At 34.8% G+C, this 12,255-nt stretch overlaps 3 protein-coding genes across 4 annotated transcripts in view; 2 read left to right on the forward strand and 1 right to left on the reverse strand.

Annotated features, from left to right (window-relative positions):
* The first annotated feature begins 585 nt into the window (after window positions 1–585).
* Window positions 586–4,700, forward strand: LOC132053079 (fatty-acid-binding protein 1). 2 transcript variants are annotated; one of them, XM_059444914.1, is made up of 4 exons: window positions 586–1,089; window positions 2,823–3,072; window positions 3,139–3,272; window positions 4,297–4,430. In XM_059444914.1, exons 1-3 carry the CDS (start codon window positions 696–698, stop codon window positions 3,251–3,253), a joined length of 759 nt encoding a protein of 252 aa, XP_059300897.1. In that variant the 5' UTR covers window positions 586–695; the 3' UTR covers window positions 3,254–3,272; window positions 4,297–4,430. The 2 variants fall into 2 exon arrangements, with proteins under 2 accessions (XP_059300897.1, XP_059300896.1); XM_059444913.1 differs by having other exon boundaries at window positions 600–1,089; window positions 3,139–3,230; window positions 4,297–4,700.
* A 143-nt stretch (window positions 4,701–4,843) lies between these two features.
* On the forward strand, window positions 4,844–6,519 carry LOC132053080 (mavicyanin-like). Its single transcript, XM_059444915.1, has 2 exons — window positions 4,844–5,352; window positions 6,074–6,519. Exons 1-2 carry the CDS (start codon window positions 5,172–5,174, stop codon window positions 6,364–6,366), a joined length of 474 nt encoding a protein of 157 aa, XP_059300898.1. The 5' UTR covers window positions 4,844–5,171; the 3' UTR covers window positions 6,367–6,519.
* Window positions 6,520–9,966: 3,447 nt separating this feature from the next.
* LOC132053085 (protein trichome birefringence-like 10) overlaps window positions 9,967–12,255 on the reverse strand; it is a 105,644-nt gene continuing 103,355 nt past the window's right edge. The window contains exon 5 of the mRNA XM_059444928.1: window positions 9,967–9,978. The gene's annotated coding sequence lies outside the window, so the exon portion shown is untranslated. The remainder of the gene's footprint in view (window positions 9,979–12,255) is intronic.

Genomic DNA, 12,255 nt, shown 5'->3' on the forward strand with positions numbered 1-12,255 from the left:
GTTTGGCCATGAGGATTTTTCATTTTTTCCGGAAAATTATTTCACTTTATTTGAAAATCAATGTTTGGCCATGAAAATTCCAAATACAACTTGAAATTTGAAAAACACCAAAAAATTTGTTTTCAACTTATGTACATTCAAACAACCAAATATTAACGCAAAAACTATAACTCAACTCCATTCCATTCATTTCAGCTCCAACTTCAAAATAAATAAAGTGAAATGTATTTGGTTTTTATGGCCAAACGCCTACTTAATTTCTTATAACAATTTTTTTTATCCTATCATATTATTTATCTTTCATTTATTGACATGCAATATAGAACAGTGTACGTCAATAATATTTTCGATACGATCTATATGCTTAGAAGCTAAACAAATAAACATTGAGCCCGTCCTATAAGATTTACAAGTCACATGCATCAAACACTTACATAAAATGTAAAACTCCACTCCAATATATATCTGTCGACTCCAAAATCACAGTGTGAATCATGAATCAAGCCTAGAATGGAATAAATTCTTGCCTTCATCTCATCATCTGTACTAAAAGTGAAAACAAAAAAGTGTAAACAAAATTTAAGAAAAAAGAAAGAAAATAGACGAAAAAATATATAGGAAGAAAAGAACTATATTCTTTTTTTAGTAAAAAACTATAAACTTACACCCATACCATATTAAATTAAAGTTAAACGATGGCTTCTCTGCGTTTTCCATTCTTGTTTTCTCAGCCCCAAAATCCACCGTATTCCGCCACGTCATCTCGCTCCTTCTCCACCGTCGCTGCCGTAGCCGCCGGTGGCTCAGCCGTAGCTGCCGCCGGAGCAATCATAGCTATAACTCAAAGTCCCAAAAATCCATTTCTTGAAAATGCTATGAATTTTATAATTTCGAATTTCTCACCTAACAGAAATAATTCATCGCCTTTGTGGGGTTCTGTTTCTTTAGCTGATAATTCAGGTCCAGTAACTGAATCGAGGACTGGATCGTCATTTCCATCGATTCTGAAAGATTCTCAAAGACTACTTGGAATTGGGCTGCGTCAAAAAACTGTTTTTGGGTTGAAAAACATTGATGTCTATGCTTATGGTATGGTACCACATTGTCACTCCAATTTACTTTCATTTTTATGCTTCTGCAAATGCTGCTTTGCTGTAGCTGAGGTTCTTGATTTTTTGTGATTGTTGTGTGGAGCACAAATGCTCTATTGTATTAAATGAACTCCAATTCTCATTTCTTGCTTTTCTGAAAATTCATAAAATGCCTTTTTTTTGGGTAATTCACTTTATATTCGAGTCAGAACTGAATAGCTCTATTGGTTAATTTACGGCTTGTTTGGATGGTTGTTACCTATTGTATTGTATAGTATTGTTACTTTAACTACAATGTCTGTTTCGATTCTTACTTAAGTTTTATTGTATCGTATCGTTAAATTTATCATTGTGTAACGACAAAAAAATCCCATCTTATGTAACGACCAATGTGGTGCGATCACGTTGTTACCTTTTTATGTTCTTTCTCATTTTGCCTTTGCTTATATTTAAGGGAAAAGGGTCAAAAATACCCCCTCTACGTTGGGAAAAGGGCTAAAAATATCCTCCGTTACAAATTTGGGTAAAAAATACCCCTCCCATCATAAAAGTTTTCAAATATATCCTATCTTAACGGAAATCCCCAAATCCCCCAAAATAACCCGATTTCATTGTTAAACCCGCACCATTTAAACTTTACCCAACTACATAAAAAACCCATATGCGACCAACTTGTTTCCGAGTCCTACATCTGAAGCTACTAGGCAGAGCAACGGGTAACCCATATGGGTTTTTTATTTAGTTGAGTCGGGTTTAAATGGAGCGGGTTTAAAAATGAAATCGGGTTATTTTGGAAATTTCCGTTAAGACTGGTATATTTGAAAACTTTAATGACGGGAGGGGTATTTTTTACCCAAATTTTTAATGGAGGATATTTTTAACCCTTTTTCCCAAAGTAGAGGGGTATTTTTGACCCTTTTCCCTATATTTAATAATTCTATTTTATCTTTATCTACCTTTTATTTTTAATATCATAACTCTAACCTGTACCCTACTTTTTCTTTGTACTATTATAAGTTTTACTCTTTAGATTGATGATGCGTAGAATAATGAAAGGACGGGAAGGACACAATCTATCTAACTTGTATTAAATACAATCTAGTACAATACAATACGTTATGAAATGATATGTAACAACCATCCATACAAGTTGTTAGTACCCTGTGGTAGGAATTTAAGTTGTACTGCCTGTGTAACTAAATTTACCATTTATATTAGCTCGTATGCCCTAATAGATTCATGTTTATTGTAGATAGTAACCTGGAATAAGTTTGAAATAACCTGATACAGTTTCTTGCACTGTTAGTGCCGGTAGCGGGTCCAGGAAGTTATACCAGGGATTAAAAAAAAATTAAAAAAATAGGAATCTCAGACATGGGGTTTGAACATTGGACTTAATGCAATTTTTAAACCCCTTTGCTAGTTTACTAGAGTTTTGCGCTCTATCCAAGGGGATTCAATAGTGTAAATATACCCAAAAAGAATTCATTTTTGCTCTATTGCACAATGTAATTTTTTTCAACGAGCGGAATTTGATTGAATCTCCTTTCTTTAACTTAGCTTCGTCCTTGGTCAGTGCATAAAAATTAAATCTGTGGTGGTATCATATTGGAGAATCTCATTGTCGTGTTTCTATTGGACGTTCCTTTAAATGATCAGGGGAGATGTGCATTATGCTTGCTCTTTAAACATGGCCTTTATCTAATGCGATATCAATATGGCATCCTATAGGTGTGTACGCTGATGATGGTGATGTGAAGAAGTGTCTGGCTGAAACGCATGAAGGGCACTCTGTTTCTGAACCGAAGCAAAAGGAAGAGTTGAGAAATCATCTCATGGAAAGTGATATACGCATGACTGTTAGGCTTCAAATAGTCTATGGCAGACTAAGCATTAATTCTGTGCGCAAGGCTTTCGAAGAATCTATTGGCAGCAGATTACATAAGTTTGCGGGATATGATAACAAGGAATTGCTCAAAAGGTAATTTGAATTATTATTGCCTTCTTCCAATTCTTTTATAGCCTAAAATGTCTTGTGCAACTGCAGGTTCACTTCCCAGTTTAAAGATGAAATTAAATTACCTCAGGGATCTATAATAGAACTCTCCAGAGACCATGACCACATACTTCACACAACAAGTAAGATGATTTATTTCTGTTGACAGTATTTTGGAACATCGGGTATGTTGTTGTTGTTGTTCATTTCTCGACTTCTGATAATCTCTTGAAGTGAAGACTCTCAATCTCTGTGTGTGTTGAGAAAATAAATGTTACAGTTATCACTTGGCCCAAATTATTGAAGAGCTATTGAGTGGATGCATACACATAATTTTTTTTGCCATTGCGCTTTTAAGGCTGGCTTTCGAAGCAATATGAAAGATGCTAAAATGAAGGGGAAATTACTACATCAAGTGAGTGCAAAAATATCCTAATTACACTGTCAAGTGAGTGCTGTACAAGAGCAATACCAAAAATATCCTAATTACACCGTCAGTTGGCACATTTTATGCCCTTACATTTCCTTAGTAGGAAGTGGGTGAATTTTTTATGCATTTGGTTACAGCAGAAGTCATACTGAAAATTATACGATTGTAGTATTATATCAACCAACCATCCATATTTTACTTTTTACGGATATATATTTTCTGACTTTTACCAGTTTCAACATCTATAAAACCAAAAAAGTTGTTGTATGTTAGCTGTTGAAATATCTTCCCTATGATATATCTGGATGTTTTTTTTCTCATTTCTCACTGCAAGTATGTGAAACGTTGCACTATCAGCTTGCTAATACACCTCTGCCAGGGGCGGATGGAGCATTATAATTTGGGTTTCAATTGAACCCCAAACTTTCGATGCAGTGTACAAATTTATATGTAAAAATTTATTAAATTTAAAATAAATAGTAGATACGAACCCATAACTTTAGAATTATAATTGTTCAATGCTAAAAAATTTAAAGGTTGAACCCCAAGAGTTTAAATCCTAGATCCGCCTCTGACCTCTGGGACTAATAAGTAAACAGACAATAAAACAATGGCTGGAGATTTGTCCAAACTGCATAGAGTTTGAATAACTAAAACATTTTATTCATCCTGTAATTCTCAGAATATTATCTCTGACCTTTTCTCTTTCTAGTTGCTTGTTTAAAGTTTATTACTTCCATCAATCATTTAGATTAGTTCTGTTTGTTTTTTATTTGTAGTTAATGGAAAGGAACTGGGAAGCATACAAAGCAAACTCTTATGCAGATCAATTCTAGACCTATATATTGGTGATGAGTCATTTGATCGCAAAGCAAACGAAGATGTCGAGTCGAACTTGGCTTCTCTACTTCACAAGTAGCTACTTCAGCATAAAGATACTTTATCAACATGAAGAATCACGTTGTGGTGATATTATCTGGTTACAACTGTTATAATAACTCGTGTTAGGTGCTATTGGCTTGTTGTTTCTCTTTAAATAGTTGAAATAGAGATTGAGTCTCTAGCAAACAGAATGTAGACCTATATTTTATATGCTGATGATTTGTTTCTCTACTCATGTAATATCCTTCTCTGGAATTTTTAGAGCAGAATTGAAATAAGTATCTTGGCTTGGTTACCAATATTTTTTTTTTTATATCGTATTGAAATGCATCTTGGAGTGACAGGGAGAACAGCCAGGATTTCCGGTTTCCTGTTATATAAGTGAAGCATGGGTAAACACTACTAAGGTTATTTTTTGCCTGGAGTTAGCACGATGCAAGTGCAATTTTGCCCAAAGAACTTCTTCAGAGAGCCAAATTTTTTCTTCTTCTAAACTTAGTTATATCCGCTGACACTGTAAAACATATTACACTCATGCATATCTTCCTTAGAGCATACAGCATACTTTACTCATACAATTTGCTCAAGTCATGCACAGCTTGTGAGTCCTGCTGGACTTCTAGACCCAGCCTCGGCTCTTTATTCACTCAAACAACACAGTTATATACTGATAGTTCATGCAAAAATGCTGCTGCAACTTCCTTAGAGTTCTAAGTTACTCCTTTCAAATTACTAGACCACCTTTTTGATTTTCTATTTTGGAGGTTAAGTCATGGTCTTAGCAAAGGAAGCCATGTTTCTCTTCTCGGTGATGGTTGTTTTTGGTTTCTTCACCACAACCGTGATCAGCGGCACCGTGTACAATGTTGGTGATTCTGCCGGTTGGAATGGCGGCAATGTTGACTACCATATGTGGGCTTCTACTAAAACTTTCCAGGTTGGTGACACTCTTGGTAAGTCCGACTGGTCGATCACCTCAGATGTAGTGTGAGAACATCAAGTCCTCAATTTGAACAGAATTTGCATTCACTATTATAAACTAGTTAGGCTACTGTTGATTTTTGTTTTTTTGGGTTTCCTGCCCCGTGTTCAATACCCGCATTGGGACCCCGACTAATCCAGATTCGCCGTCTAAGGCCCATTTAAGAAGGAAGTGCTTTCTAACAGGAATTTTTTCATACCCAGGGCTCGAACCCGAGGCCTACGGTTAAGGGTAGAGGGATCCTATCGATCCCCCCACAACCCTTGTTGGTAGGTTATTGAAGGTTAACGGTGTGTGAATAATGTGATGTTGTCTGACAATCCTTACCTCATAAGCTAGTTTAGATTGAGTTAGATCCAAATTAAAGTTCATTTTCTTATCATGTCATATTGGTATCAGAGTTAAACCGATCCCTGTTATTGTGTTTTCTAAAGTTGTGTGTGTTTTTTTTTTGGGGGGGGGGGGGGGGGGGGTGGTGTATTGGATTGTCTCACATTGCTCGAGAGAGAATTGTTCTCTCCTTATGTGATTTTGGAGAATTCTTACTCCATGTATTAGCTTTTGAAAGTTAGCTAGGCTCAAGGTCTATTTTCTTATCAGTTAGTTGTATTATGCAATTTCTAAGGGTATACTACTTGTTTTACGATGATTTAAGTAGTTTTCAATCATCTTAACTTCGATTGGTGTTGTAGTTTTCCAGTACAATCAACAACTCCACAACGTGGTACGAGTGAGCCTCTCCGATTTCCATTTGTGCAATGCTTTTAATCCGATCGTTACTTACTCCACCGGCAATGACACCATTACTATCAACGGTCCCGGCCATTTCTACTATATATGTGGTTTCAAAGGCCATTGTCAAGCCGGACAGAAGGTCGATATCCGGGTCCCCAAACCTTACCAGCTAACTGATATTCGCAGCGCAAGCGCAACGAAAGCTCCAGTTGAAGCCTCTCAAGGGGAAAAAAGAGACTTAACCGAATAGCAGTGATTAGGAGAGCAAAGAAAGGTCTCTTAATAACATTTGTACTTGTGACAATGTTCTGAATTATTATTCTTCTTAATAAAAATTGTACTTGTGACAATATTCTGAATTTTAGTACTGATGTTCTGGGTAATAATATGCATCGGTCGGGGCAAAACGTGTATATTTGAATATCAACGATAATTCAATAATTCTGGCCTTCAAAATCTTTTTGTGTCCATCCAAGAAGTACTTCTGTACAAATGTATGAATTATATACAAATTAGTGACATTTCTGGTTCAAATATTTTGAGGTGCATTTAGCCAATAATAAGTCGTAAAAGTTTAAGTTTTACACCAAATCATATTAATTTAATATTTTGTGTGGTTATCGTTTAAGAAAGGCAGGGGCTGAAGAAATTTAACGGAACTTCCTTAGTGTTAGGAGTGAAAATGAAAAATCTAGGGAATTCATTTTTTGTTTCAAAAGGCAAATAGATTTAAGGCTTGCTCTATGTAGCCATAGAGACCTATGGAGCAACTTTAATCTTGTGAAAATTAAAATAGATTGGAATTTATTCCAGATCAGAAAGAAAAAAACAAGTGGATTTCAAGAAATCCATTTTCCGGAAAACATGCAACTTTTTGACTAGGACATAACTATAATCCAAAATCCCGTGATCCCATATATATAACACAGACAAACAGAAATGAACACATATACATATACTAGTTACGTGAGGTTCGTGCTAAGTCTGACCCAAACTCAAGATATAAAAGTAGATATTTTAATGAAAAAAATATAATTTATGTTAGTAATAATTAAATTTCATGTAAGTATATTTTCAATATGTAAAAATAAAACTTTCATTACACTCTTTTAAGATTTTATTAATTTTTGAAATTATTTACCTCAAATCAAATGCAGAGCCAGAATTTGACGTTTATAAGTTCTGGTTCCTAATTTTTTAAAAGTTATTTAGTTCTAAATTAATAATCTATATATAGTTAATGAACTTTTAAGATACAAATTCGTGCAGCGGATGGGGGTACAACTCCTCCTTAATCAGGGGTCACAGGTTCGAACCTGGGTATGAAAAAGATCTTTGGAGGGAGCGCTTCCCCCGAATGGGCGCTACACAATGCGAATTATCTGGATTAATCAGACTCAAATGCGGATACCGGGCACATAAAAAAACACCAAAAAACAGGAAAAATGAGGTAGGAGGTTCGACAACTTTGAAAAGTAGACCTTAAGAACAAAAAGTAAATTTGACTTTAAAAATTAAGATTAGGAGCTAGAAGTAATTAATTAAAAAGTTTAAAATTTTATTGGAAACTTTTGTGAGTACTACAAAAGCCCCTAGTTGTCCCTTATATATAGTAGTAATGTCTTTCTTCTTTGTCCCATGGACAGAGGCAGATCTAGAATTTGTACTTTAGGGGTTCAGAATGCAACTAGACACACTGACTATTTGAGTTAATGGGTTCGGAATTTCATATTGATATATATTTAATAGATTTATTAACACATTTACTGAATGGGGAAAATTCATAAATATACAATTTGCTCACTTACATTGCAAAAAAATAGCCCAAAACTTACATTGCAAAGCTTTAACCCACACTTATATACATATACACGTATATACACCCATATACAATATTATAACATATATTCATATACACCCATATACAATATTATAACATATATCCATATACAGCCATATACAATATTATAACATATATCTATATACACCTATATACAATGTTATACAATATTATACAATATTATACACCCGTATACAATATTGTACGCCCATATACAATATTATACATCCATATACAACAACCACAACGCCGCCACTGCTCCATCTCCGGCCAAACAACCTGGACTAAACACAACGTCGACGGAATAGATCTAGGGTTTCGATAGCAGTAGGAGGCGGGGGAGATAGAGGCGAACTAGATCTTGGGTTTCGCCGGCATTTTTGGCCACCGCCACGAACTAGATCTAGGGTTTTGGGGAGGAGAGAGAGCGAGAGAGAAGGATTTCCATGGCGGCGGCTGCGATGTGTGGTGGCCACCGCCGCGAGCTAGATCTAAGGTTTGGGGAGGAGAGAGCGAGAGAGAAGGACTTCTTCGGCGCCGGCGCCGACGGCAATGTGCAGTGGTGGGTGGCAGCACCGGAGGTAGAGAGAGAGGAGACGAGAGAGAAGGCTGGGTCATTTTTTGACAAGTAATTTTTGCTTAAACTGAAGATGGGCTACTGTGGGCAAGAAACTCAAATAGAGCTAAATTTGGTAGCATTAGTACCCCAATTGATACTGAGTGTAATTAACCTATACTGAATTGGGTCAAAGTTATTAAGTTCAACTGAACGTGCACCTTACCTACATCCGTCCCAGCCCGTGGGTGACCTATATGTAGTCTATTCTTCAAGGGATTAGGCTTTTGCAAAAGCTCAGTAAGCCATACACAATTATCCGTGGATTGAGCTGACCAACACTCGTGAAAAACTATACTATTTGATAATTTTGTTTTTGAAAGTTAATTAAGATTTTTGTCACATTTTGAAGGGTAACATACTTCACTATCCTCGCTTCAAAATTCTATGAACTCCACCAGTCGATTGTGAGTTTTAATTACATTATACAAGTTAACTATTGGATTCGCTCTTATCTTATAGTACAAGATGAATAAGATGTTTATGCTAAATTAGCACCCATTATGCAACAAGTCAACAACAACAACATAACAGTTGCACCTCAATTCTAGACAAGTTAGAATCAATCACCATTTTTGTTCCTTCATTTAAATTCATCTTAGTCTAATAATAATGTTACATTATACAACTAATTTAAAATTCAATACAGCTAGAGAAAAATCTACACTATAACTATGAGGTTTAATTGAATCCGGTAATTTCAGCTCACACTATATATATATGTTGAGAAACATTAGATGAATACGATCATATGTTATGAAATCATAATCAAATGAATTGTGAGTTTAAAATATCACAAACCAATAAAATTAAAATCCTGAATACGCATAGATTGGACTGGAGAAAAGTGAGGTACACATCAAAAGTGAATTTGGTAGGAGCCTAGAAAGCAAGAATCCCAACATTAAAAATTTAAAATGTCTAGAGGGTCAGTAATTTGAAAAAATGACCGCTAACTAAACAAGTAGGCATGCACAGAGTTTTGTTTTATTGTATTTTTAATAGGAAAATAGATGACTAGGATACTCACAATTGAAAGAAGTATATACAGGGTCAAATAAATACTCTTCTATATAAAAAATTGCAATTAAAGTTGAAAATCTACTGATTTGTGAATAAAAATATATGAAAAGGCTGTCTCTTCCCGGTATCCTAAGAAACCACGTATGCATCCTCTTCGGAAACACGTGATTAGGATTTTTCAGTAGGAAAAGAGGATCATTAGTCGACAAATTTTAATAGAAAAATAAAAAAGAAAAATAATACCAGTCAAAAGCAAAACGAAAAAGGAAAAAAGTAGCAATCCCTAACTTTTTTCGACGTTGCAAGACTCAATTTGACTGAGTACTCAAGAAGTTTTCTACAAATCTTTAGAGAATATGCAAAGTAAGCAAATCTTTTTACCTCTATTGATCTATCTCAAAAATGAATACATAAATTTTTGCAATATATATAAAAGTTTATAAGTTCTAAGCGTTTACCTTTTATATTTTAGACTTTCCTTTTAACTTACAAATATTTTCAAATAGGAAAAGGGTTGTAATAAGAAAATAAGGTAAATATGATGCAATCTTTTTTTGTTTGTTTGTTTTTGATGATCGTAGTGTCCGGTCAGCTTGCACTCACCTCGATTAATTTCATGGGATATCTGTCATCTCCCACCAACAATAAGTATCAGATAACTCTATCCACCAAAGTTAGGACATACTTTATTTAAACACGAAGTTTAGAAATGGCAAAAATATTTTGGTGAACTTGTAACTTTTAGGTAGTCTAGACCTTTTTTTTAAAAAAAAAAATAAAAAAAAAATTATTACATAGGGGATAGGGGCAGGGGAAATGGAGAGGAGATTACAATGTGGGGATTTGAACCCTCACCAACAAGGTGAAAGTTCAGGTAGCCAACCAACTGATCTACTTGATCCCTACAGTTCTAGACTTTCTAATTAAGAGGTCTTTGATTTTGAAGAGCTAAAGAAAAGTACAAGAAAAATAATTTATTCTTTAAATTATGTCATCTATAATTAAGTTCTTGATCATATTAATTAGCAATAAAAATCGAGTTACAACTAATTATATATATATATATATATATATATGCACTGGTATAGTTTCAACTGCATCTAAACTCTTACTGAAGGTAAGAAATCCTATACCTTATATGTAACTTTCCAATTTTTTCAGCTATCAATATGAGATTTTATTCACACACCCAATAATCTCCTCTTCGAACTAAATTCCATGTGGCCTATCACCATGATCAACGGGTTTTCCCTCGAACTAAGTTCTATGTGGCTCATTACCACAATCCATGAGTCAATTTTCGAGGTTCACTGTGTGTCACCCACAATGTGACTCATTACCACAATCCGCAAGTCAATTTTCGAGATTCACTGTGTGTCACCCACAACGTTAGAGTATTTTATGGCAACCGAAGCCCGCAACTAGCTTCTGTTTGTATGTGTGCGTCTCTTAGCTCGTAAGCGGAATTAAACCGAGCCCCACGCCATCATCTGCCTTTGTCCGGTTTGGACCAAGCCCGACAATTTTTTCAAAAGGCCTCACATCATTTAGAAATCATACACCTTACACGTAGCTTCCAATCTTTTTTACTATCAATGTGGGACTTTGTTCGCACACCTAACGGCCTCATTATTTATGGTTAATTCCAAGAAAAAAAATGAAAATAAAGTCATTATAGGAGTGTGTAATGTATACGTGTGTGTGCGCGTGTGCGCGCGTGTGTGTGTATATATATATGAGTGAATCCCATTTTACCACCCTAACATTTAAGAGTTGGGAAATAATACCTGATGGGTATAAATTATTCATGTAATTTCAATATAAAAATATAATATTTTAAAAATAAAACATGAATAATTTATATCATATTCTCGCACTTTTCTAACAAATCTTGCGGAAAGAATACATGGAAAAAGAGAAGAAGCAAGAACTAAAAGCCTGAAAGGAGGATGCATCCGTGACAACTTCACCAAAGACTACACAAAGTCAAAAACAAAGTTATGACAAATTCTCACCAAAATTTCATGATAAATTGCCATGCCAATTTCTCAAGATTGCATGATAATTTGCCAAGTCAATTTCTCATCAAGGAAATATTATTATATTGAATTTCTCTTGCAATGTCTCTCCAAGACTTCTAGGAATTTTTCTATAAATAGGCATATGTTTTGTAGAAGAAAATGGAACCCATCTTTCATCCTATTTGCATCCAATAGTGAAGAGGACCCGAGAACTAGTCTTGGTGTCCCTCTTGGATCTTTCTTGTAGTAAATATATTTTCTTAGTCTTTATTTCTATTTAGTTTTTCTACTCCATAATGGAGTAAGTTTCCTTGGTTGGGATACTAGATGAAGCTTGATGAAGCTATTATAATAAACATCTTTATTTTATTATCTTCTTATGTTGGGATTTCCTCTTCATCATCTCTATACACCAAGGTATTCGATATTAATTATATCTATTATTGGATATAATTATATCTCTTTGCAAGAGTCTTTATCTTGTTATTTTATTTCTTATTTGGGAGAAGAGAACGATTTAAACAAGTTTAAATTTAAATGATCTTTATCTTATTTCTTTTAGTCCTAATCTCGCGGAGGGATTAACTGTCACACCCTAATTTCTGTTAGGGTGTGATGGGCACCCGACCCTTATTTAGG

Source organism: Lycium ferocissimum, chromosome 4 (genome assembly GCF_029784015.1).
Source record: "Lycium ferocissimum isolate CSIRO_LF1 chromosome 4, AGI_CSIRO_Lferr_CH_V1, whole genome shotgun sequence".
Taxonomy (NCBI): Eukaryota; Viridiplantae; Streptophyta; class Magnoliopsida; order Solanales; family Solanaceae; genus Lycium; species Lycium ferocissimum.